The sequence below is a fragment of the Strix uralensis genome, chromosome 4 (assembly GCF_047716275.1).
Source record: "Strix uralensis isolate ZFMK-TIS-50842 chromosome 4, bStrUra1, whole genome shotgun sequence".
Lineage (NCBI taxonomy): Eukaryota > Metazoa > Chordata > Aves > Strigiformes > Strigidae > Strix > Strix uralensis.
The window spans coordinates 12,004,496-12,032,190 of record NC_133975.1 but is presented as its reverse complement, the minus strand read 5'-3'; the positions used below and the strand labels follow the sequence as shown (position 1 = coordinate 12,032,190).

Below are 27,695 nucleotides of genomic sequence, written 5' to 3'. Positions count from 1 at the left end.
CTTTCTGGGATGGTAAGGCCTTCTGCTTTAATTGCATTCCTCTGCAAGGTCAGGTTGGACGGGGCTCTGAGCAACCTGAGCTAGTTGAGGATGTCACTGCTCATTGCTGGGGGGTTGGTCTAGCTGGCCTTTAAAGGTCCCTTCCAGCCCAAACCATTCTATGATTCTATGACAGGATCAGTTCAGTGGATCACCTGGAAGTGGTATAAGGAACTAATTTTGTGGGTCATTTACTTAGTTAATCTGTGACAAAACAGAAGATGAAAACAGAGTTTAAATATCACTGGTAGTGCCTGCATTGAATTTAAATGATTTAAATATTTTTCAAGAGCTGCAATTATTACTTTTTTTTTACATGTATTATATACAACCAGGGAGGAAAGAAATATCTGTGACTCTAATATTAATAGGGGGAAAAATAACCCCGCTCACTTATTGCTTGCTTTTGTTTCCAGCATATGAGGAAAAACTGGGGGAAAAAAGTTGGCAAAACATGCCAAAATTACAAAAATAAAAAGAAAATAATTATAGTCCAATTTTGGAGCCATTGCAGGAAATTTAATTTTTGGAGTATGTCTGGACTGAGTTGCTCTGGGTAGGTCTGCCAGAACATTATTCCTCCTCCCTTCATGAGCTGGTACAAATATGGACTTGGTCAATAATGATAAAAAATAACTGCTAGAGGCTACAGGGAATTTGTGAAGTATTTGAGACATGTAGAAAGTTGCAGTCCATGACCCATTCTAGGTTAAACTCTTAGGGTACAGTGTGGGAAAACAGGAAAAGTCTTGTTTGTGGTATTTTTTCTCTAGTCTTAGTCTCTCCATCAAATTTCTGGCACTCAGTGTTTGTGTGTGGTAGTTTCTAAAGCTGGTTTAATCTTGTGGGTCATAAGGGGAACAAATTGAAAGTTGAGATAAAAGGCACTGCTGAAAAAATTCTCTGTGAGAAAGTTAAAAGCTCCCCAAGCATCATGTAGATGGTCCCAGAGGGCACAGAGAAACATCTGAAAATATCTGCTCCTCTTAACAAGTGTAGAGCTCAGAACAACCTTTGTATCTTTACAGTAAAACAACCATTCCTCTTATCCACGTGCAAGTCAATTTGAATGAGAAATATTTGTTTAGTGAACAAATGTGTTTTCCTCTTTTAACTTAGCACTGAGAAGCTGAAAGAGAAGCCCTCTTGGGCCTTTCTCAGATATCTGCCCTTGTATGAAGCACAGTCAGGGCATAGAGAGATAAAGTCTTGCAAAGATAGGTAGAATAGTTGGATTTTTTTTTTTTTTTTTAAAGAGTTGCTATTGCTTTGCAGGAAGTTGTTAATTCACTCCCTGTCTGTCCTGAGAGCAGCTCCTCTCCTCTGTCCTGTTCTGCAGAAACTGAAAGAGGAAAAAAAAAGCAAGATGGGGATTGATTTCTACTGTGCAAATGAAAATATCTCCTGGATTAGTTTAAACTACTGTAAAGTTCAAAAACTACACCTGCTGACTTCATCCTGGAGCAGATGTGATGTGCTACCATACACCATTCTGCCAGCTTCACTAGCAGCTAGTCGGGGAGAGAATAACAAGCCATGAAGTAGCATTTTGATCTGCTCTCTGTCTGTCCTTCAGAAAACAGTTATCTAGACATCACTGCTGCTGTTCATTGTTCAACCTCCTATCAGTAGCGTCAAAACAAAAAGAACCAGGTAATGAAAACCAGTCTGAGACTGATGTATCCCTCTAAATTTCTCTGATAATAGTAAGAATCATGAGAATGCAAGCAAGTTAAATGTACTGTATTTAATCCTACTTTGAGCACCTGCCAGAGACATAAACCAGTTTTGGTATTCAGTCCTGTCTGAGGATTTCTGGATTGTTGCTGTACTGTGGACTGTCAGCTAACAGAAAGGTCTGATCAGGAAAGAGGTAGTCAACAATATAAGAGCTAGTAAAATTATTTAACTTGATTGTAGTGATTCAAGTGCAAATGATTAAACCCAGCTGATGCTGCTACATCTGCTCATCGCTTGGATTTGTTTGTTCATTTTTAAGATTCTTTTAGAACTGGGGCAAATAGATCATATTTAAGCCTAAACCAGAACTTGATGTTAACTCCCTAGAAAGCCTAAAAGATTTACTAAAACCCAGAAATTAAAAGATAGAGGTGGGGAAGTACCTCTATTCCCAGTCATCCCCTCCCTAGCTGCCTTTAATGTTTTTAGGTTTTGGTCATGCACCTGTCGAATACCTGTTAGTAGTCCCATTTGATATAGTCAGTGTTAACACACAACAAACATGAGAAAGGCAAGTAATTTATACACAGTACTAATAATGGGCTGAAAAATAGCCAAACAAGGTAGAAATGCTGATGCCTGGAAATATTGTATGAGTGGGAGGAGCAGTACGTAAGCTACCGCCCCCCTCAGAAAGCTGCAGGTCTACAGGGGACCCCACGGGCAGCAACCGTGCACAGGGGAACGGACAAAGCTTCACAGAAAGACACACTGTAAAGCCTGGGATCAAATTCCTTGGAAAGGAGGAAAAGAATAGGCAATCTAAAGTAAGAGTATATGAAATAACGCTTCCAGACCTGCTGTTCTCCATGCCTTATGGCATGCAACCATGGAAACATTTATAGATGGTGGTGACAAACTGATAAATTTACCTTTGTTGCTAATTACCTTAATGTCATTCTTATGCTCCCATCTACCCTACTTATGATGTAAATTTTTCACCTTGGTACCATATAGACTTATTGATCAATGTAAAAGGTCTGTGGAAGCTGAGAAACAAAGAAGTTTGGAGCTTTTGGATGACAGCTGTTGAAAGTTTTTAGTTGCTGCAGTGAATCTTGTTAAGGATGTGATGTTTGTGGGTGCCAGATCCAGGTGATCAGGACCTGGGGATTCCTCCTTCCTGGGTGCGCTCTGATGCCCAGGGGTGTCTGTCCCAGACATGCGGGTGCAGCTACTGCTGTTCCCAATTGCAGGTTCAGCCAGCAGCGAGGATGAGTCCCACAGTGGCACACACACACACACATGTATACTCATGCACGATGCCAGACAAGCCCTGCCTTTACCAACAACAGTCACATAAATATAAGTACAGAGAGCCCAGTCCTGTTGTCCCTCTCCGGCTGTTCAGGATTGAGGTTCACTAGTGAAAACACACATGCTCCCACTCTCTCTGGGTTCACACGTATGCTCACATTCATAGACCCCCTCAAATCTCAGCACAAACACTCAGGTCATGTCTACATGCCAGACCCCTTACACAGCCGCTGACTGAGATCTTGAGTCTTTCCAGATGCAAATTTCCTCCTACTTGCCTGCTAATCCAGATTGAAGTCTGCTAACAAACTGTATATGCACACACACACAGACATAGGATTATATTCACTCAGGAGATCTAAACACATCTAGGTCTCTTCAGTTGCTGACACTTAGACATCACAGCTTACACCTTGGTCTCTCCAGTTGTTGGCATTTTGACCTTTCAGCACTCACACCTAGGGCAGAGAGGGAGATTACATAGGGGGAAAAAAAAGTGTTAAGAAAGGATTTAATATGAAAATAGACTAGATTGCAGGGACCAAGCACAGGACTCAGATGAGCATATTGCCTGGCAGCCTGCCTGCATGCAGATGTTCCCTTTATCCCCCTCCTCTCTGATTTTCCTACTCTTGTGTCTCCCTGATCCACTCTGGTCCTTCCCGTAAGCAGGCCATAATAAGTTTTGCATGGTCCCTGAAGTCACTTCTAATATCCCATAGTATTAATGATAATCACATTTCATGTTTCTTATCAGTGAAAAAGTTCAGGCTGACCTTATTCAAGGCTGTGCCCAAATTATTGCTTTAACAGCCCATCAGTCACTGATCAACATGTTCCCTGTTAATGTCTCCTTCATCACTTGCTCATTAATTCCTGAGTGTTTGTGGGTTTAATTTGTCACCTTCCTTGTTACTTGTTTATTCTGTTATACTGAATAGTCCTTAACCAGATAATTTACTGAACCAAGTGCTACTTCATTGTGCAGAGCTTACTCGGCAGTATGTTGGTGTGTATAGGAGCCATACAGCACACCATACCACAGGTGTTGCAGGGGTTGAGCTAACCCTGAGCCAGGCCAGTTCTCCCATTCTCATGTTTGGAAAAAACCTGGATGTGCACACCTTGGGTGTGGGTAATCTCTGACAGCAATGCCAAAAGCCTCTATCTCTCCTCCTGCCTAATACTTCCCCCTGATCCTTTAAGGAAGTCAAGAAAAATCAAAATGGAAAGACAAGAGCTTTAAAGGGCTCCTAGGTCACCTGGCATGCACAATTATGGTGTGGGGCAGGATATAGCCCTGGAAGCACAAAGAGTGGGTAGAGTTCTGCTCCCATATTCTGAGATGGTGACCCCTTAAAGCCACTCTGTAGCTCTAGACAATGTCATAAAGAAACCCAAGGTGAACTGCAGGAGTGAGGGTACCACACTGCAGTCATGTGTAAAGATGGTATCTCTAGTCCTGGAAAGCCTGCACTGAGGCCAAGGAGTCCTGACCCTTGGCAAGGCTAATTAGGCTGAGCATATTGCTATGATGATGAGACACAATGTTCTTTTTGTTCCAGAGCTCATCCAAGTTAATCACTAAGTTGTACTGCCTTATTGAAGGCAGAGAAAATACTGTCTCCATTTAGAAACATAGAATCATAGGATGGGTTGTGTTGGAAGGGACCTTAAAGATCATCTAGTGCCAACCCCCCTGCCATGGGCAGGGACACCTTCCACTAGACCAGGCTGCTCAAAGCCCCGTCCAACCTGGCCTTGAACACTGTCAGGGACGGGACATCCACAACCTCTCTGGGCAACCTGTTCCAGTGTCTCACCACTCTCACAGTGAAGAATTTCTTCCCTACATCTAATCTAAATCTACCCTCTTTCAGTTTATAGCCATTACCCCTTGTCCTATCACTACATGCCCTTGTAAAAATTCCCTCTGTGGTTTTCTTGTAGGCCTCCTTTAGGTACTGGAAGGCTTCTATAAGGTCTCCCTGGAGCCTTCTCTTCACCAGGCTGAACGACCCCAACTCTCTCTCAGACTGTCCTCTAAGGGAGGTTCTCCAGCTCCCCTGATCATCTTCGTGGCCTCCTCTGGACCCGCTCCAACAGGTCTGTGTCTTTCTTACGTTGGTGCCCCCAGAGCTGGACACAGCACTGCAGATGGGGTCTCAGGAGAGTGGAGTAGAGGGGAAGAATCCCCTCCCTCAACCTGCTGGCCACACTTCTCTTGATGCAGCCCAGGAATCAGTTGGCTTCGTAGACTGTGAGCAGATATTGCCAGCTCATAGTCAGTTTTTCATCCACCAAGACCCCCAAGTCCTCCTCTGCAGGGCTGTTGTCAATGCACTCATGGCCCAGCCTGTATCTGTGCTTGGAATTGCCCCGACCCAGGTACAGGACCTTGCACTTGGCCTTGTTGAACTTCATGAGGTTTGCACAGGCCCACTTCTCAAGCCTAATTTGGGTCTGATTAATATGATATAATGGCCCAAAGGCTAGTTGAACTGGGGTGTGTGTGTGGAAAACAATGCATATACAAGCTACAAATAATGATAGATGGATACAATAATCTTGAGAACAAGAAATTATATAATGTGTACTACAATCTTTTAATTCAGGGAAATAACAAATGGACATTCCCAAATGACACCAAATCAGTATTCCCCGTGTGATGGGACTTAGTCTCATAAGTATTTGAGATAAAGCATGGAGCACAGTAGGAATGTGGAGTATCACAGTAGGGCTGACAGTGATGGTGAAAGCAGGTGTCAGTGGTTTGCAAAATATTTTTGGGAATCCTTGTAAAGTGGACTTCCATTTGCTGGTAATTTAAAATATGTGGCCCTAAAGTATTCAGCATCTAAACTGGGGCTGGTGGCCTGAAGCACAGTGGAGGAGAGCAAACACTCATGAGGATTTAGTGCCTTGGCTGAAGGATGGGAAATTGAGTGAGAAATCACAGTCAGAAACAAAAAAAATGCCAACAAGAAAAGAACAGAAAAGGGGAAAGCTGAAGGGATTACAGCTACCGAAGGATTAGTTCTGCAGCAGAGCTCACCTCAAAAAGCATTGTGATGTACGAGAGAGATGTCACTCCGTACTCTTAAGGGCTGCAGAAAGTTACAATAAAGACATCAGCTTTTCCAAGGACTGGGGGTCAGCTTCCAAGGACGGGGGTATAATCTCTGCAGCCTTTTTTGCTGTAAGGACTTTAGCCACATCACTTAGATTAGATCTGGGCAGCCTCATTCTTTACCTTTAACACATAATGCAGTGCCCAGGCACAGAGCAAGCCTTGGGCTTGGACACACCCTGAGCTGTACCTGAGCACATCGGTCATGAATGTGGCAGGCTGGTGTTCAGAGCAGCCGACCACAGGCTGCCAAGGAGCTGGGCAGAAGGTGAAGTACCTCTGTCTTTGGAGACCACGCTTTCAGAGCTGTGTTGGTACTAACTTTTTTGTTTTGAGAGTCCAGAAATGCTGCTGTGTGATCAGGGCAGAAAAAAGGCAGCTAAATAATATTCTTGTCCTTAGAAGTTTGTTCTTTAAACCCCAATGGGCTTCGGAGCTGTTTATTCCCAGGGCAGACTTTGTAGTCTCTGGATCTAGTAGGAAATCCTGGAGGCAAGAAAAGTCACCCTCTCTTTAAGAGCATGGTAGCAGAGGATGTACTTTACTGCTGAGCTTCCCAATCCATCTAGCAATGTAACCTCTTCCAAATATGATGAGACATCAATTACTTTTTGAGATGCATACAGCTTTCTTCTGCCCTGTCAGACTCTTCAGCGTGTTTCCCTATAGGGGTGTTTTATTTGATTACATTATCATATAGTGGCATAACTCCCTACTGATCTCTCTGATGGTGATCAGCAGGAGCCAGTGTGCTCTGACTGCAAGGACAGATTCTCTGCTCTCATGTGTAAGCAGGTATCTGTCGTCAAAGGAACATGCACTGCCTGGAAAGATAGGATGCTTTGCTCTGTTTTGGTCTATATTTTTGAAGAAAAATTCCTTTTTCTGTGATACAGGGTATTTTTTGACATGTAGATAAGAAATGAGGAGTTCACATCCTACCTAAGGCAAGCTTCTCCACCATACCTGTTGCACAGGGATAAAAACACACAATGCATATTTCCCTGAAAAAAAACAAAACCAAACCAACAAAACTAAAAAAAAAAAATCAATTTAAGATAAACTTAAATAGATTTACCATCCAGTTAAAGCCTATATTTGCTGTTCTGGGATCTTATATACATTTTTGTGAAGTTTTGGGGTTTTTTTTAAGAATAGACAGAAAAGACACGTATCCCTCCAAATTTGCTTTTGTAAACTGGATCTTAAGTAAAATCCGCAGGAGGATCATGTGGAGGGGGGATCCTGCTTGCTATTTTGTGGGTTCCCATTCTCACTGTGCTGGAGGGGATGCAGCTTGGAGTCTCGTCACTGTCATGTTGTGTTTTAAACTGGCAGTTAAGTGGGTTATGAAATACCATTCTTTGGGAGGAAAGTTGCTTTCGATTGTTTGCTTTTCTCTCTTTTGCCCCTGCTCTCTCCAGGCAGCCGCTCTCAGCTTCAGCGAGACACGCTTTAACAAAGCTCCCATGTCCCTTAGGAAAACTGCTGCGTGAAGGCTAAAGGCGTCGGACCCGTGGCTGAGGAGCAGGCAGGCGCATCCCTGCAGGAACCCCCTTTTGCTCAAACTGTTTATGAAATTGTAAACCAGGCTGCAAGAATGAGACGGTCGGGAGGCAGAGGGGAGGGGGAGCTCATTCCTCCTCCCTCTCTGTTTCAAAGCCTTTTGCTTTCCAAGCTCAAATGCTAGCTGAAATCTGACGCCTGGACTGCATATACTGTGAGATGTGGGCATGCCCTTGCAGTGCACTGATTTCCTCGGCAGCTTGGAGAGCCAGAGCCGCGCTGAGGCTCTGAGCGAGGAGCTGCTTCATCAGGCAGCGAGTGCCACATCACTGTGCTGCTTGTGCAAGGGGCTCCAGCATGGTCCTGAGGCTCCTGTTCCTCCTTGGCGGGCTGCTTAGGGCCACCGAGCCAGCGCCCCGCTGCGAAACCGGCCAGGAAACCCTAGGTAAGGCTAACCACCCCAAAAGTCCCCCTTCTTCTCTCCTTCCTTCTCCTGGAGATGAGCAGAGTAAAGGGCTCCAGCTTTGAGGTGAGAGTGGCAGGAGCTGTCAGTCTCCCCTAGAGACGAGGGGATCAGCTCTTTGGAAGTCTGCAGACTGCCAGCGATGAAACTGGGGTTGTGCTTGGGAAGCGTGGATAGGAAGGCAGGAGGTGGTGTGGCTCTGCAACAGAAAAAACAAGTCTGTGATGTAAGGGAACATAATGTTTCACCATCACTGTCTTTTAAGGCCATGTGTAGACGTGTCTTTCTGTCAATTTAGAGTTTCCAGTCAGTAGGATCCCCCTCGCTGGGGAATGCAGAGGATTTGCCCCATCTCTGGCCTTGCCTTCTAGGAATGTGTTAGGTTGCAAGAAGATGAACTTTTGACCTTCTGTGTGCTTTTCTGCTTAAGAAAAAAACACCTTCGTACATTTAGCTTTGGGTCACTTATTTCAAGTCCAAAGTATTACAAGATTTATTAGGATCTGACAGCTGTAGGGTGTGTTTTAGCTTGCTATAAGCAATATGGAATTTGTATGAGTTGATTGGCTGGAAAAGCAGATTTACCCATTAGAATAATGGTTAGGTAGGAAAATGCTGCTAAATGAATTGAAAGATTTTGGTCCAGTAACCAGCTGACTGATAAAAATATTAACAGTATCTTTCAAAAATACATGGTGTTTTTATCAAGAGGGCTTAATTCAAATTTCATTTATGTGGGGACAATGGAGAGGTGAATTCCAGTGTAGTGACAAGGTCTATTCCAGGAAAACTACTTTCAGAGGGTTCAAACTCAAAATGATTCAGAAAAATATTTATTTTATGGGAATACGGGAAAGAATAAGTTAACCTGAAACTGACCTTAATGTTACCCAAGGAAATTCAGCTATATTTCAGTGCTTAAATATAAGCCATAGACTGTAACTGGCATTGAGCTGCTGCACAATGCAGTCCATGTGCTGTATACTGCATATAATTTGAGAGTCCTGTTCCCACGAACATCAAAGTGAGGTCTACCGCAGCCTAAAGGGATTTTATTTTTGGATAAAGCTGCACAAAGAGAAGCGTTGTAGACTATTTACAGCCAATTACAGGAAGAGGCTGTGTGGTTTGCAGCATGCCTTTTCTCTGTGAGGTATGATTCTGTTCCAGCTGAGAAAAATTTTGCCATGGGGTATTAATCCTAGCAACCACAACTGTATGGTCATTGAAGGCTAACTCTGCTGTGGCAGAATTTTTTGTTTGTGTTGGCAACTGTGCTGCCTTTAGGCGAGGGCTTGAGGAAAGGCAGGTGATGGTAATACACCTTGCATGTGGTGGGACTGGACTGCTGAATATGGCCCTAGAGGGATGGCTAGTGGTAAGAAAAGTGAATTGTCAACGTCACTACATGGTGTGCAACATGAGGAAGGGGCACGCTTCACACTGAAGGGATGTTGGACCAGGGAATAAAGTAGCAGCTTAGACATTGAGAGACCTGCCAGATTTCAAAAGGGTCTTCCTTTTCTAAAGGGGAGATAAAGGTCATGTCAGGTCACATGAAAAGGAAGGGGACTGCAGTGCTGCACATGTTCACAAATAGACCTTGCAAGGGTCTCCTCTCAACATCCAGGGCAGTAGGTTATGTCTTCAGCCATAGCAGCGGGAGTTTCTCCCCTGCTTTGGGATCCCTTGTGCAGATCTCAGTGGATCTCAGCAGCCAGACCTGCAGTGCCCTGCAGGAGGAGAGAAGGGCAGCAGGAACCAGTGCCACTGCCTGACTCCCAGCAAGGCTGGAGCTGCTTTCTACAGGCTGCCTGGCCTTCTCCATGATATCTGCTTTGTTGTGACTCATTTGGCTTTTTTTAATAAGAAACCAAAATGAAACATGGTTTACAATACCAAGATCCTTACAAAATGCTTTGTGTTCTTCCGTTTAGAAAAATAAGGAAATCATTACTGTCATTCAGCCCCACAATACGGCACAGGCATCACATACTGTGTGGGGAGCTTTCTGAGCAGCAGTTGGGAACCATGGCACTGAGAGGGCAGATCCCTTCTCCCCAGCCATGCCCTGTATCCCTGGGGAGCCAGTAAGTCACTGTGTCCCCCAGTGATAAGATGCTACATTACTCCATTGTGAGGCAGCAGTTTCAGACCCTGATGAGTTTTACTGGCCTCTTGGCCTCTAGTTTGGGTGAGAAAAGTACAGTTTAGCATGTTTCCCCTGAAAGGTGGACAGCCTTTGTAGAAGGAGCTAATAGCACAGGTTCCTGTTTTATCTGAGTTGTGCATGTCTCTGCTGCTGACTGATGTATTTCAGTGGTAATTAGTTAAATGCGGCACTTTTCCATCACTGACAGCAAGAATAAAAACAAAGGAGAAGCAGTCTGAAGTCACATGCCCTGAAATACTAAAAGCAGTGACTTTCCTTGGAACTGGGGCCAGCTCCACCACTGAGATGCTGCCAGGGGTCAGGCTAAGGCTGCAAGATAACAGCGATAAAACCCTTCCTGACCACTCATATTCAAAGAGCGCCTTACAGGGGACTTCTGGAGCAGAGGTACGCCAGTGCTCAAGTGTGTGTGCGCAGCCCCCGGGCTTACGGGGCGAGCAGGGAGGCAACCCCCGAGCTCTCGCCCCGGCCCGGGTACCGCGGCCGGCCCGGGGCCGCGCCGCCGCCTGTGGTGCCACCGTGTGGGCTCCTCAGCTGGTACAGACGGCTTCGGGGAGACACCGGGGCTGGACTGGCTTTAAAGGCAAAAGGGATGCCTGAGCCTTTTGCCAGCCCCCGCTCCCTGTCCGAGCATTTGAAAGGTGTTTCGGGTAGGTGGCATAGAGTGGCAGGTGTCACTGCTGAGGACCGGAGCTGTTTGATCGGGAGCTGTGGAGGTGGGAGAGCGGTTGGAGCGGGGCTCCCGGCGTAGCCCTGGCTGGCATGCTTGTCACCTGTGTGCCTCCTCTCCCAAGCACCTTGATGTTTCCCGTCATCCTGACTCGCTCTGCTCCTGAGCCAGACGTTGCCTCATCCTGAGGGTCTCTGAGTTTAACCACTGGAGATGGGAGGGAGTGGGGAGGTATAAGGAAGGGAGCTGGAGAGGGAAAAACCAGCAGGGTGGGAGGCAGGGACAGGTACTGTAATCCTTCTGGAGCTCAGAACAGATTTTGTGGCACTGGTTCCTCTCTAAGCTATGGCACTGAGTAATACTGATTGTCTTCTGGAAAGTTAGAGTGACAGAGAAAGTGGCTTCACAAATAGATGCTATACCTTCTCCCTCTCCTTCTCTGACATTCCTATCTCCATAGCGTGCCATGGTTTTTGCTAAGTGAAAGGGAAAAAGGGAAAAGCCATTTCCTCCCATGAGCTTCATGTTGGCCCCAGCTTCATGGGACCTGAGCATATTAGTTCACCTGCTGTGGACATTTCTAATGCTTGTTTCCGGGTGAAACCCATGTCTGCGTGCACACACAGGCCGAGCCTCTCCTGCTCCTGCTGCTCTCATGCGTGTGACAGCACTGGGTGACCTGGCTGGGGTCTGCTCCTCTGCCCCAGGGCCAGTGGTGCCAGCTGGGCCCTTCATCCTGCTGTGGCTGGCACAGGCAGGCACAGACATGGAGCGTGGCCACAGTACTGCGCCGTCATGTGTGGGAAAGCCCAAGCTATAGGAATCTCATCTGCTGCACCCAAGATGGATGTGTCCAAGGCTTGCCAAAACAAAACAATGCAGAACTAGCATCTACATCATACACAGTCACAAGATGAGAAATTCCAGCTCTTGTAAAGCAGGTTGTCATCTCCGAGTCATGTGAGCTGCTCTGGATTCCTGCCACTGACTCTAGTATTTCTACTCAATTATTATTTTAGCAACACTGATCTTCAGCTACATTTAACATGGGAAATGGGATCAGAAACAGCCACTTATGTGGGAAAAGTAAGTTTATATTGAAAATATAATACACAGGTATATCCTTTTACTGTTGACATAGTTTATGCATTAATCTGGAGGCAAAGTGTTCTTCAGAATACTTGTTCAGACCCTTTTAAAGTATGGGTGTGTAAATACATAGAAGTCAAAACTTGAACAAAAACCTCACTGCCCTAAGGCACAGCTATGCTTTTAGCAAGACTTAGTAACACTAATGGTTGTTCCCATTTAACATTTCTGGACATTGCCTTTCCCTTCACACAGTCAACTAGTGGCTGTTTGGGGGTGCTGGCTGGCTGATAGCTACTGTGGTCCCCTTTAGGCTGCCCAGGCCCAGTGAAAGCCATCCCCTGCTCAAGCCTGGACGAAATGTTGGATAAATGTCACAGGTGCCATTGTCAGGGGGGCTGAGCATGAAAGTACCATGCAGAAATCATCTATCATGTTGTGAACATGGTGTTTGAGACTGGTGGACCACATCCTGGTCTCTTTGCCAGGCTTTTTTGACCCAGGGCTTTTATGATTGCTGAGACTTGTCTGGACAGAGTCACCCTCCCAATTGGATGCAGCTGTCACAAATCAATGGCATTTAAGGACTTAGGGTTGCTCTGCCCATTGCAGAAACAAAACTGAAATTTGAACCCCTTGTTTATGCTATTGTAACTCCATTGATTTAATTGGCACTTTTTCAGTTCTACAGGGTTATAATAGGACACCCTTAGCTAGGAGATAATATGAGATTAAGGCACAGACTTAAGTCAAGGCTGCTGAATTAACTGACAATCTTTTGTAGCATAAGAATACCACATTTGGCTAAAACTCAATTAACTACAGAACCAGATACGATGTCAATTAAAATAGTTCTCATACATCTAAACTAATGAAAAGACAGAGCTATGCAGCTAGGGGGCTGCATAGACTGTTTGTAAAGAGGATGGAATAACGTTTTGGCAAATGTTTTGGATGGTTGTACTACCAAAGCTAAAACCTCAATTTTTCAGTCATCAATTCTCATTCAATTTCTCAATCATCCTCTGTCCTGTGGCATTCAACAGGGTTGAACTTACTCAGAGGTAAGCTTCTGACTCTGTGGTAAGCTGTTGGCCAAAGCACTTAGTACGGAATCATTAGACAGTGGGAAATGAGCTGTAGAGAGTAGAATATGGTCACAGAGTAAAGATATGGAGGCATCACAGCTCCAGATTACCAGACTAATAAGTGTTTTCACCCTTCTCCAGTCACCGTGACAAAAATTTGATCCTTTAGATGATAGTTGTAGAGATTTCCTGACCTATTCCACCTTCTCACCCCAGCTGTTGTTTTAACACCAGCATCACCCAGATCTGAGCTGATTTCCCCTTCCTTCATGGTCCAGACACTGAGAGATGGTCTCTATATGCCTCCAGATCATCTTGGTGTACAGCGAATACATGTTCAGTAACAGCCCAGCCACATGTGCAGCCCAGCAAGTCTTCAGCCAATCTGGAAAATGCTGGGCCATTTTGATGTCATTGTCTGTTGCATTTTGTTCTCCTAATCAGTAATTTTCCCTCACAACTTGGAAAAGATGTCAGTTGAGGCCAAAAAAGGGTATTTAGTGTTTTTTTGTTTTGGGAATTATGCTTCTGTTGAGGATTTTCAGCTGGAAGGACTCCCTGGAGCATACTTACTGGCCAGAGACACAGCTGGGGTGATACTGGAGATCCTATCACTAGAGACATGGAGTCAGGCAGTGGGGACAGACAATGCAGACAGAAATACTCTTTGTTAATTCTTTTAGGCTGCTACAACTGCAGCCCTGTTTGAGTTGCATCTGGACAATTAGAAACAAGGGAGAATTACTGGCCACCACTGAGGCTGGCTTTGAGCCGCTGCCAAGCGGCAGGTCTTGGTGTGCATCTGCACAAATTTTGACCTGTGGTCTGCAGGTTGCATGAACTCTCATCACCCATGAGAAAGCTTCACGATCTTCTTGCAGGCCCCAGAGCAGTCCTGTGAGAGAAACAGTCCTGGAAGAGCCGACTGCAGTGTCATTGCTGTGGGAACACCTTCAGTAATTCAATAAAAACGGGTGTTTAACTGAATGCCGGGCAGCAGGTGGGTTAGAAAGAAGGGTGATTAATAACGAACACTGGCTTGCATCTTCCTGCTGTGATCTTGCTCTGCAAAGTGAGGGCAGATTAGGCATTAATCTCTTTCAGGTGCTTTCAGGCTTCTTTATGTGAGGGAGCTGGGCTAAAACAGGGCTTGTCTCACTGCCTGCGCTCAGGCTCCTGCATACTGCTTCTGGGGTTTGCAAACACATCACTCCCCTGGGGCAGTTACAGCAATTGCTGGAGTGGAAGATTAGTAACAGGAATTCAGTCCTCTACTCACAAAAGCTTTGATATATCCAGAAAAAGGATTTAACCACGTGGACTGCTTTTTGCAATCAATCCTCTCCCCTCCCGTTTTCCTGGAATTCCTTCTCTGTGGCTGGGGATCTTCTCTACTTCTGCCCCTGCATGTATGCCTTCAATATGTATCTGCTTTCTCTCCTGGGCTTTCTGGCTGGACCATTTTTCCCCTAACCAAGCTACTCAGCTGCCTCATTCCCCTGCCCCTTTTTACTTCTCCACTCCTCCTGGCAATTCTGATCCATTATAGGATTCTATAACAGATCTTATCCTGCTCTTGCCCTCATGCTGTTGCCGGGAGCTGGCTCCAGAGGCAGCTGTGGTTTGCCTTTTGCAGGTGCTGTTGCAATGTTTTGCAAAATGCTACAGCCCAGGAGTGTTTGCATATTACGACTGATACTAAATTTTGTCTCTTTAGAGTTACAAGACAGATTTTCATTGCAAAGACCAACTCGATGAACTGTGTAGAACTGCAAGAAGAGTTATACTAATACAATCAGAAATTGAAATGCTTTGTTTGAAAAAGCAGAGGTTTTGACTATAAACAGACTAAAATGGATACATATGTCTTCCAGTTTTAAAACAGTATTGTAGGAAACCCAGAGAGCTGATAGGGGGTGTGCTGGTCTGTACAAGATAAATTATCTAATCTTGTTTGATCTGTCAGTCATAACAATGCAATTGTGTAAGTCTCACTGAATGATTTAGATATTTTGAATTTAAGACTGGCTCCTGGGCTTATTCCATATCCTCAAGCGCACAAGTCTCCTGTTGGCTTTGCTCTCGAAAAGGTAAGCGGCCAAGCCATGGCACTGAAAGTAGCTGTCGAGCTCTATTGTCTGTGTTAGGGTTAATCACAGCAGCTTGCTTCTTTCAGTGCTGAATCATCAAGGGGAAAAAATGTAATCTTGGCAGTAAAATATGTATGTGCTGCATTGTAGATTTTCAAGCTTGCCTTTGCAAATTAAAACCAGAAGCGTATATTATAGAGAGGGCTCAGAAAGCTTGAAATGGCTTTTCTCCTCTTCAATAAGTTATTTTATCCATAATCTTAAATAGAAGCTGTGCTACTGAAAGGACTTTTGTAGCTCTGGTGGAATAGCTAGAGTACAAAAATAAACATTAAAAATTGAAAAGGCTGTTCTGGGTCAGGAAGAAAAAGGTCTCTGTGTACCAACCTGTCTGTGGATGGGACTACGAGAGGAGGCGGCACTGTCTTCCTCTGAGCCCAGGGAAGTCTCTGGTCAGAAAATGGAAGAGGTTTAGGGTCTTTCAAGCACACAAGAAGCAGCGACTGAAGCCTGCCAAATTAATCTGGAGATCTGAGAAACTCTCTATGTATCACTGCCTGTCATTCCTCTTATAAAAAAGAGAAAGGGAGTGGCTGAACTCTTTTGGCTTTGCAGAAGCTTTGACAAAACGAGCTAAAATGGGTGGGAACAGGGATTTGCTGGTTATTTCTCTGTGCAGACCCAGACCCGTGGGTGCAGGGCTCCAGGAGCAGAGTGTGCAGCTGCATCTCGGGAGCTGGCCTTGGAGAGTTTCCTGCTGCCTGCTCTCCAGGCAGGCAAGCTCTGGCTCAGCTACGTGCATCCACACTTATTTATATAAGTACACATACTGGAGAATTATCTTTGGCCCTTGCAGAGCCGCACCCTCCAAAACATATGCAAGCATTGGCATTAGGAAACACAGGAAAAGTCCAAACACCACATCAGCACACACACATTTAAGAGTCACTACAAAGCAAGGTCTGGTATAAACCAGACCTCTTCTCTCTTGTTTTTATGTATATTAACTCCTGATAACCTGAAGACTCAAGCTGGTTCACTCCTGGGTATTTACAAGACAGAATTGTGGCTGATGTATGGATTATATGCAGCTTGCATGGGGCTGTAGTGGGGACAGGTGTTGAGAGTTTGGGCAGAGTTGGCTTCTGAAGCAGCAGAATAAGCTGCATAGATGTCTGGCAGAGAGACAGGGAGAAAACAGCATGGTATGCTGCAAAAATGTGAGGCTTAGATCTAGGTTTAGGACCCATGAGGAAGGAGTCAGTTTTGCTGCTAGTGAATGAGTGAGTCTTGGTAGATCTGAGTTTGTGAGGTACATCCTGGGCCAAAAGTAGTAGAAAAGCTTTATCCTTTGTTGAAGAATCACCCCTGCTTATCACATGGTGAGATGAGCAACTTCAGTCGTCATGGGAAAGGTTTATATGGGTTTGGGTTCCCCATCTAAAAAAGAAATCTATCCTTTTCTGTCAGCGTCTCTGTTAATGAGTTATAGCCATGTTGCTTAATAGATTGCCTCTCCCTGTAAGTGTGGTAAAAATAACAAAGTGTAGAAACCAGGTAGCAGACAGTCTGAAACCAGAGCTGTCTTTACCTCTCCTGTGCTAACATCTACTCCTGCTCACAAAACAATCCAGTCCTCTTGTGAACCCAGCTACAGCATATGACTTAGCGAAATTTCTCATGTCTCTTCCATCAGCGATCTATTGCTTCCCAACCTCTCCTTCTGTCCAGCTGGGCAGAAAGAGGCATCTGCTAAACGCAGCAAGACTCCCAGAGCAGGGGGAAGGAGCAGCACCATGCCCAGACTCTGCCTGATGCATTTTCCCTTTGGTTTCCTCTGCTTGTTCCAGCATGTTGCTAGAATACCTTTTTGCTCCAGCTGAATAAGCAGAATATTGAGACACCATTGAGAACAGGTTTGTGCCACGTATCAAACTGACTGATGGCTATAGCACTCCTGCACAGTAATAGTGCTCTGGGAGATTGTGTGTGCCTCAGTTTCATTATGTGATCAGTGCATGTTGGGGAGACAAACAAAAAGGACATTTGTAGCTTGGTCATGGAGCCAGCAAAAGGGAAATGCCTCTTACTTTTGAGGAAATATGAGCAGCTGCAGAAAGATCATTCATACTCCCCAAATGAACCCATGAAGAACTGCACTCAGCACACACAACCCTATAGTCTAAAATAACAGCTACAATACAGTCATTCTCTGCTGAGGAGAAAAAAAAAAAAAAAGTGTCAAATATTTCTTATCCAGCCTTCAAGGTAGCGAACATTGCTAATAACCCTGGTGATAACCAGAGATAGTGTCACTCTGCTCGTTGGGGCATGGCTGAACTCAAGCCAGTCTCATCCACACCAAGTTTTCCCCTCTGTATGGAACACGTGGCTCCTCCAGACTTGTGTCCAAGGCCTCACAAGTTGTGGGTGTGATGGCATTAGAATATAAGACTATCCAGATTCAGGGAGCTAGTGACATCCAGTTTTATCAGCAGGGTTAATTGCTGGAGCTCTTACTAACTAGATCACTCCTTTCTCTTTCCCAGCTAGCATTGTACAAAATGCTATTCCTTGATTATCCCCAGGTGTAAAACTACATGTAGTATCTGGCTGAGATGCAGCTTTTTTAGAAATGCCTCAACCTTAAATAAATAACTCACTGAGGGGATTGTGCCTAACTGAGGGAAATACTGAAATCCTATAACGGAAGGTACTGTTGATGAACCAGGTATTGTATATTGCTATTAGCATAATGTACCAAGCCAGGAAAGAAGTTTCTATGGATGTAATTTTTTCCAGCTTTATGCTGATGTTGGAGATGGGCTGTTTCTGCTAGTTCTGATCCCTCATTTGCTTTATGAGGTAATGTGGATCAATGACAATTCATAATATAAAACCAGACTCATTTCCAATTAAATGTCTCCCTCCAAGATAAAATTCCAGGGTTAATTTTTTTCTCATTATAATGATTTTATTTTGGCTAAAGAGTGTGATCAACTCATTAGCAACACATACGCAGATGATTACATTTAAACAAATACGCCAAGAGTAGAAGTAAACTTTCCTTAGTAGGAAAAAAAAGACAACATAATGAATTTGGCCTTTCGAGGACAAATACTCAGTTCACTGAGCAAGAAGTTAGATGCCTGCCCCCCCAGTGAGAGTTAGAAGAAATAGTAACATAGCTAGATCCCAAATACATCACAAGGAAAGCAGACCTGTTGGTGTTTAAAAAGTTTGCACATAGTGGCTTAGCTCCTATGAGGCCCTGCTGAAAACAGCTCCAATATCTTGGTAGCAATATTTTTCTTTAGTTGCCAGTATCGGAGAAGAGCAATATAGAATCATTGGCTACAGGAGGAAAAGAGGCCTCTCCTGGGTCATCAAACCACCTTCCTTCAAGATCAAGAGAGCTTTGTTTATTTGACCTAGTAAATAGAAAGCTAAGGGGATCTGATTGCTCTCTGAAAACACACGATGAAGGCATGCATCAGGGAGCACAGGGAGCTATTTAAGCTAAAGGACAATGTTGGCACAACAACACATGGTTATGAACTGGCCACGAATACTTTTAGGCAGGAAATTAAAAGGCAATTTCTAGCCATTAGAGAAGTGAGCTTTTGGAAAGCTTTCCCATGAGAGTAGCTGGGAAGGGAAATAATTAGTTTAAAGATGTTATTAAAAGGATTATAAAATGCAGTTGCTAGAGATAGAATGAAGTAGGATGGGGAAGAAATACGTTCCCTCATATCCACCAAAGGCTTAATTGCTTTACAAGAAAAGTATGCACAGTATTATGTGGGACCAATAGATTTGTTAGGGGGAGATCCATAAAGCATCTAGGTATGTACAGAAGGACTCACATGGACTTTTAGATTGAACCAGGTTACTAAAGAACTACATTTTCATTAGTGAAATTTCCTAGGCAGCTAACTTACAGTTTTTAAGCATGCCTAGAAATATTGTCAAGTTGTCAGGGCTGGGTAGCTCAATGTCTTTTTCAAACATAGGCCTGATTTCTTACACAACCACACTTCAGATTTATTGCCAAGTCCTCCCTTTTTAAAGTGGATTAAAGACTGGCTGGTCAGTGTGCTTGTCTGGTGGTGCCCTGCACCTGATCCCTGCAGTCTGTCCTGTCTTCTTATTAAACTCCATTTCCAACTCTTTGCCTGGGTGAGGGTCTCTCTTTTTTTGTGTGTGGATGGTGGTGTATGGGGCTCCAAATTCCAGTGACTGGTGTGACACCACGGGTCAGAGGGCCTTGTGTGACTGGGGTGAAGCACCTGGAGGGACCAGAGTGCATGTGCCTTGTGTCTGTATGTCAGTGTGTGCAATTGCTAGCAAACACCAAGCTGGACTAGCAGTGGACAGGACAAAAGATTTGGGAGCTGGGTATTTGAGCAGCTGTGATCCTGGACTGGGTACTGAAGAGACTGAAGGGTCTCAGAATTGGCTACTGGGGGAACCAGGAGGTCCAAGTTAGCTATTGGGGAGACCACGGTGTCTGAGGCTTAGGTTACCAGCGACACCCTAGGTCTGGGCCAGCTACCAGAGAGACCAGCATGTGTGTCAGCACATGAGGCAACTGGGAGATCAGTGGATCGAGGGGCCAGCTGCTGGGTAAACTGAGCCTAGCTACTGGGATTCCAGTGTGTCTAAGCTAAGCTACTGGAGGGATCTACCTGTACCTCTTTTCCATCAATGGTCTTTCATCCTGGTTAGCCAGAAAGGGGAACAAGATGATGCTTTTTGGTGCTGTTGTGTTTGCCTGTACTGTGTTTCTCTTTGTGTGTATATGTAACATGTGCCTGTTGGGAATACGTGCTTGTCCCTAGTATGGCTGGACCTCAGGTCACAGGGCTGCAGCAGCCTCTTTGGGGCTACCAGATTGGACAGTCTCTAACATGAGGGAGGTACCACGGATACCTGCCCCATAATGATTTTTTTTTGTTTGTTTGCAGGTCAATGCCAAACTGTACAGAAAGGTATGATGCCACTTTGCTCACTGTCCTTGGAGAATCTCAAAACCTTAAGTATTTCTTCATTATTTCCTAACAAGTTTTCTAATGTTGGTGCTATAGTAGGTATTGTTCCTAGACAGATGTTCTCTTTCACACAAGGTAGGATTTTGCTGCTGTGACAATGGTATTTGTTACCAGACAGAGGCATTAGCAAGAGAAGGAGGCTCAAATGTAGGCCCATCACTGTAATAGCCAGTAATTTTATGAAGAGACATCTCTCTATTATTCCCTTTTCACCTTTGAGTGGGTTGAAGGTATTACCAATATTTATCCTTCCTAAACCCTCTTAACCTGATTTCTTAAAACGCATTAGGTTTATGAGAATATATGTGTAAGCACATTTATGGGCCTGCTTCAAGTCCCAGGATAACTTTTGATTTCTGTGGGCAATTTCAGTCAAACTTCATAAAAGGGCTGCAGTTTCAGAGATATTAAAGTCTTACAAATTTTGTGGGGCCAAGCAAGGAGAGATATCTTACTGATATGTTCCCCGCTAAAGGAAAAAATCTATATGATCTCACACTTCATCAGTGAATCCATATGAAAAGGCAAGGACAAGTGAGAGAGTGATATTACAAATACACTTTATTCAGGAATCTGAGTTTTTCCTGTGTTAGACACCAGCAAATTCACACCTTGACGGGGGATTTTTCTCTCTTATGGATCCTCTGGCATTTAATAAGCTCAAACTGTATTCTTAATTTAAATCAGATAAGATTTAATTGGAGATTAAATTGAAGAGGCATGAATTTGATGGATGGAACACTCAGTGGCTAAGGAATTGGCTGGATGGTCACACTCAAAGAGTTGCAGTCAACGGCTCAATGTCCAAGTGGAGAGCAGTGACGAGTGGCGTTCCTCAGGGGTTGGTACTGGGACTGGTGCTGTTTAACATCTTTGTTGGTGACATGGACAGTGGGATTGAGTGCACCCTCAGTGAGTTTGCTGACGGCACCAAGCTGTGTGGTGCGGTCGACACGCTGGAGGGAAGGGATGTGCCATCCAGAGGGACCTGGACAGGCTGGAGAGGCGGGCCTGTGCAAACCTCATGAAATTCAACAACGCCAAGTGCAAGGTCCTTCACGTGGGTTGGGGCAATCCCAAACACAAATACAGGCTGGGCGATGAGTGGATTGAGAGCAGCCCTGCAGAGAAGGACTTGGGGCTGTTGGTTGATGAGAAGCTCAACATGACCTGACATGTGCACTCACAGCCCAAAAAGCCACCTGTATCCTGGGCTGCATCAAGAGAAGCATGGTCAGGAGGTTGAGGGAGGGGATTCTCCCCCTGTACTCCACTCTCCTGAGACCCCACCTGGAGTACCACATCCAGCTCTGGGACCCCCAACATAAGAAGGACATGGACTTGCCGAGCAGGTCCAGAAGAGGCCACAAAGATGATCAGAGGCCTGGGGCACCTCCCTTATGAGGACAGGCTGAGACAGTTGGGGTTGTTCAGCCTGGAGAAGAGAAGACTCCAGCGAGACCTTAAGCAGAATTCCAATACCTAAAGGGGGCCTACAAGAAAGGGATTTTTTACAGGGGCATGTAGTGATAGGGCAAGGGGTAATGGTTTTAAACTGAAAGAGGGTAGATTTATATTAAATATAAGGAAGAAATTCTTCCCTGTGAGGGTGGTGAGGCACTGGAACAGGTTGCCTAGAGAGGTTGTGGATGTCCCGTCCCTGGAAGTGTTCAAGGCCAGGTTGGACAGGGCTTTGAGCAACCTGGTCTAGTGGGAGGTGTCTCTGCTCATGGAAGGGGGGTTGGCACTAGATGATCTTTAAGGTCCCTTTCAACCCAAACCATTCTATGATTCTATGAAACAACCTTTCCTTTGGAAAACAGGCTTTATTAATTTTGGTGGTTTCCAAGCTATTTGTTAAATGAACTCCCATGTAGGCTTAGTACTCCAGTGTTTTCTGCCCAGGGATTTGCCTTTTCATTGCTGTTCCTGTATTGAATTAACAAAATAAATCTTATTTAAGGACAGTGCTTATCAATCAGATAACCCCATCAATTTGTCAGATACCATTTAAATTCTGAATGACATCTACTTGCATCAAACTCTTTTCAATCAATCTCCAGACCAAGCATACCTTCCATCATCTTTAAGTGGTTTTAGACATCAGATTCATTTGAGAATATTGCAAACTGCCTCCAGGCTATCTGTGAACAAAAAAAATAAGTTAATTGAAAGTGTTATTTGTTATATTGTCTTTGAACTATTCAGAGTGTCAGTAAAGCAAGTTATTTTTCATATGTTCATCTCCTTTTCATAGCAAAATGCGTGGACATTGCCTTAAGTTCTTGTACTGATGTCGCCTATACTCAAATGATGTATCCTAATTTTCTGGATCAGAAGTCTCGAGAAGTGATTGAGTACAGCTCCGAGTACATCCTCATCAGTGTGCTGCACAACTTGCTCCAGGGAGAATGCAATCCGGACCTGAGGCTCCTGGGCTGCTCAGTACTGGCCCCGCAGTGCGAAAAGGACAAAGTTATAAAGCCCTGCAGGCATGTTTGTGAAAACCTGAAAAAAAATTGCCTCCCTGCCTTTGATGCAATAGACATGGCTTGGCCCTATTTCTTAGACTGCGACCGCTTTTTTGCTGGGGAAGAAGAAGGATGTTTTGACCCGCTGGCAAAGCTGCGAGGTAAGGAAGGAAGCTCTGCTGACACATCTCACTCATCTAGATGGGAAGGGTCTCATCTCACTCAGCTTGACATGTCTAATGCACAAAACCTCTCAACTTGTCATCTCAGCTTGTCGTCTTTATAAACTCCTGTAAGGTGTGATTCATTTTGTTCCACCTATTTTAAACACTTAATTAAACTGTGCTCAAGCATCTGTTTCTCTCCCTCATATACAAAGAGCATCAAGACAGGCAGCTCAGAGCTAGATGTTTGGACTACCAATGTGCATTTAGATAAGCCCTGCTCTGCGTGATAGCTGTCTGTATATTTGAAATATTTTATTTAAAACCTGAAACTTTAATGCACTCATAAATTCATGACTACTTGACAAACTTAACAGCTCGTTAAAATAATCTCATTAATGATTGTCACAGATTTTTGTTTGGATGAAGAAGATCCAGATAGCTGAAGACAGATGAATGTCATAAAAAATGAATTTGATTCACCAGATTCAAAGGGAAAAATCTGTACATTTTGTGACTAAAATGCGCTAAGCATGCCAAAAGCCAAATTATAACTGGAGGTTTCACAAAATATTTGTCAGTGTGCATATACATTAGTATGATTTTGCAAACAAAATATGCCACAGTAAACAGTGTAGGATGTGCTACATAGATTTAAGGTTTTGTTTGCGGCTGTATTTTCTGCAATTCTACCACTGAAAAAGGTATTTTGTAGAAAAGTTCATGCATTCATACAATCCTCTGAGCACCATGGTTTTAAACACTATGTTACAATTTTTCTTTGCAGGAGAAGTAGATGTTGAGGAAGATTTGCCTTCAGACTTGCCAGGAACTTTCATTCAGTTCAAACACCATTCATATTCCCAAATGGTGAGCATGTTGAAGAAGACTGCTTCTAAGTGCTCCCATATTGCAACAACTTACAGCATAGGTCGCAGTTTTGAAGGGAAGGATCTTTTTGTGATTGAGTTTTCAACCAAGCCTGGACACCATGAACTACGTGAGTTATATCATTGTTGATCAGGTTGCTTGAGGGAAGTGTTGACCTGGACTGGGAGCCCAGAGAGTCGTAAAGGTTCTGTGATCCCCTCACGTTAAATTAAGGTGAAATGACACCAGACAACCAGTTAAAACGTTTTGTTTGCGGTAGAAATAGCTTAAACTTGGAGAAGGATAATAAGCAATGTGGTCTCTTATAAATCTATAAGAAAGAAAAGAAAGGAAGAAAAGAAAAAGAAAGGAGAGAAAGAGAGTCAAAGAAGTCCAGTCACCACCCCAGGTTCCAGTGTTGTCTCTGGTCCAGTACTCTTGGGTGGTGGGTGCACACACAGCAAAGTTTTCTGTCGCCTTTTAGGTTCATTTTATTAGCTGATTAGCATGCTAGACAAAGAGAGACAGGTATTCCACAAACTCATTTCCATGAGAGATGAGGGAAAAGGTGGAGCATGGGTTCTGCACATGCATTGAGAGGGAATGGGGTGCACCAACCCCCTTTTTCAATTGAGTCGGTGGTTGTGCTCCCCCCCCCTCCTTTATTTTCAGTGTCAGTTATCAGTCCTTGTCACCTTTTTGGGCTTACACAAGGGAGCCAGTGATTAATGGTCCTTGTGCTTGATGACAAACATTTGGTTTCACTGAGTTTCCCCCCTTTGAGGCTTATCTAAGGAGTCTGACAATACAGCCGCAAGGGTGTGGGGATATGCATCCTTTGATACACTCTGCGCTTCCTTGGGTGACATTCCTTAGACTAATCACAAAGGCCACAGCTTGTCCTTGAGGTTTTCTGTACCAATGAATGTTTGAGGCATTGCTTCCTTCAGTTCCTTACAGGGGAGTCCAGATTATCCAAGTGAAAACAGGTCCTTTTAATGGGATATCTCTTAAACTGTAAAAAGCATTGATTCAAAAACATTTCTCCTCCTTTGTGTTCCTGAATTACAGCGATAGCTGGTGATTCACTGTAGCAATTACAGCCTGGTTGCAATTTCCTAACTTTATGAACTCCATTTACGGCCCTGGTTGAAGTTCCTTGTTCCTAGATGTATGATCGTGTACTTGGTTGCAGTGATATGGCTACTGTTTATTTGTGCCCAGCGTACAAAGAACTTTTGATAGTTTTCTGTTACTGACCTGCCCTGTCCATCATCTATCACTTCCTCAGTCTCCCTTTATTTATCACTGTACCATCAGACCTTATACACTTTCTACAAGTAATGCCTGTCCCTAGTCTAAACATAGTCCTTCACATCCTAAAATACATACAATTTGTGAGAAGGCATCAGATACAGAAGAACATTGACATCTAAAAAGGGCAATGCAGTACAGAAGACAATCCTGAACAGAGATTCAGGTCAGTGCAATACCTGTCAGTGTGACAGGTCAATGCTTCCAGAAATTTATGTTATCAAGGCACCTGAATACCTTTAGGATATGAGTCTTCACAACTTTTCTGCAAAGGGAAACAGTGCTGATCTCTATTTTGTAGATTCATCACTGCGACAACAAAGGTCAGATTTTTCAATGTTCTAAAGTCTTCAAAATGCATATCATTTTCTTGGGGAGTATTAGATATTACTTGCCAGATACCAGCTCCCAACTCAAATATAGTACCTGACAAAATCTAGCAGACTACATGCCAAGAGCCTCAGGTTGCTTCTCATCAGACTAGCTCCAGCATGAAAGCAAACTCAGCTGTGTAGCTGTAGAACTACATCTGACTTAATACTTATATTGAGATTATCATCTCAGGTCAAGCTACTGTGTTCTCTGTGTGCTATGCCGCAGGGGAGGCAGAGAAGACAGCGAAGTCTGGTGTTAGCTTGGTTTACTCTCGGCCACGCTGTCTTGCATGGTGTAGAGGTATTTTGAGGTGCCTTTAAACTTGATCAAGGTCCCAGTAGGCATTTTTAACAGAGCAAAGATCTACAGTTCTATTTCCTGGCCTATCATCCTTCCTCTCTTCTGTAAAGAAAAGAAGTGGCAGGTGTCTTTTTAACCTGATTTGCCAGGAAAACACAAAGCCTATGAATCAGGCTTTTAAATTAAAACTGTGATATGGCATGATGGAAGATGGTAGTTTAACACATTACCTAGCATTTCCTTCTAAATCTGTTGCCTCATGCTGCTCAGGACAGCATAAAAGAGGGTAGAAATAGCTCTAGAGCTGGTGATATTGCCAGCCTGAACAAGCTGGCCTAATAGCTCTGTGTGAGCCCTCCAGTGCTTAGTGCTCAAGGCTGGCCGGGATCAAAGACGAAGATGAAGGGATAAACAGGAAAGGGTGTCTCCAAAGTGCATCTATTTTCTACCTTCCATTAGTCTCTAAGGATGGAAAGTGAGAGAATAACTGCAGGGAATTGTGAAGTTATATGTTTCTAATAGTCTTATTCCAAGGCTATTTAGCCTAAAAGCCACTTTTTATGCACGACCTAATTTCTGTTCCAAAAAGAGGGGTAATATATTACACATCTGCAGGTTGTTTTTAGGATCTGTGACAATATAAGGCACTGAAGGTGCCCAAGGTAAGTGAGAGTGCCAGGGGTGTATTTTGTTCCTTCCCAGCCATGGCTTGACATTTTTGTTTGCAGCATTCTCTATTCACAGTTAATGATGAGTCCAGCAAACACTCAGAGCAATGATTGCCTCTTATGGTTTGGAATCCTGAAAGTATGGACACACTTTATTTCACACTATTTAAATTGTCACTGAACTGACTTGTAATGGAGGGAAATTCACCTGTAATTGGTGTGCTATTTACAGGAATGTATGCATTAAATTAGTGTAAATAAAGCTTTCTGACTCATCAGTAAACTATTTGGGTTACTCTGCTTTTGGAAGCCATCCAGGTATAATCAAATTAAAGCATCTCATTACTTCATATTCCACAGTCAAGCCAGAATTTAAGTACATTGGCAATATGCATGGAAATGAAGTTGTGGGGAAGGAACTGCTGATATACCTCGCACAGTATCTGTGTTCAGAGTATCTTCTCGGGAACCCTCGCATCCAGACCTTGATTAATAATACCAGAATTCATCTCCTACCTTCTCTCAACCCTGATGGTTATGAACTGGCTGCAGAAGAGGTAAGACTTTTTATAAGGAAATCTTCAGGGCTTCATGTTTCTAAAATTCCCCATGAGAAAGGACAAACCGGGAGGGGAGTGTCACATATGGGAGGGAGTGTTAATAATCAGCAGCCAGAATCCCAGCCTGGTTTGGTGGTAAGTTGCTTTCCAAACATGATGTGAACAGATCTAAAAGGAAATCAGAGCGTGTTTGTAAATTTTGCTGCCTGCGTGCAATGACGTGGGAATGACTGTGTTACTTTTTCACACATTTACCACTGTCTGCTATTAGTTCTAGAACAAAATGACCACTGACTCACTGTAATGACTGTTAAATTATTTTATAAAGAAGTGTAGTTTAATACTGTGGAATAGATGTTCTTCCTCTTTTAGAAGAGCAGGTATAATAAAATGTGACTATTTTCCATACTGTCACGCTTTCATAATGTATGGCAGCTTTTGAGATCAGCTGTTGTCTGAAGGAGACCTGTGAAAACAAAACTTTTATTATATGTTACCTGATATTCTTCTTTTCACCTCACTTTTATCACTAGCACCATTAGCATGAAAATAGGACCTTTCTTTTTTTGTTGCTCATGTGGTGAGCTTTGTGTGTTGTATGAGTCTGGGATTAATGCCTTCTGCCTGATCCTGTCTTGGAGCATCAGCTGTATTTTCTTTTTCTCCTCCTCTAACCC

The 27,695-nt window shown here is 43.9% G+C and overlaps 1 protein-coding gene across 1 annotated transcript in view; it reads left to right on the top strand.

Annotated features, from left to right (window-relative positions):
• Positions 1-7,963: 7,963 nt before the first annotated feature.
• The window catches only part of CPZ (carboxypeptidase Z), a 38,121-nt gene continuing 18,389 nt past the window's right edge, over positions 7,964-27,695 (top strand). Inside the window, exons 1-5 of the mRNA XM_074865031.1 lie at positions 7,964-8,117; positions 20,213-20,236; positions 22,554-22,928; positions 23,719-23,931; positions 26,819-27,015. Coding sequence (XP_074721132.1) covers positions 8,030-8,117; positions 20,213-20,236; positions 22,554-22,928; positions 23,719-23,931; positions 26,819-27,015 — 897 coding nt within the window. The 5' untranslated portion in view covers positions 7,964-8,029. The remainder of the gene's footprint in view (positions 8,118-20,212; positions 20,237-22,553; positions 22,929-23,718; positions 23,932-26,818; positions 27,016-27,695) is intronic.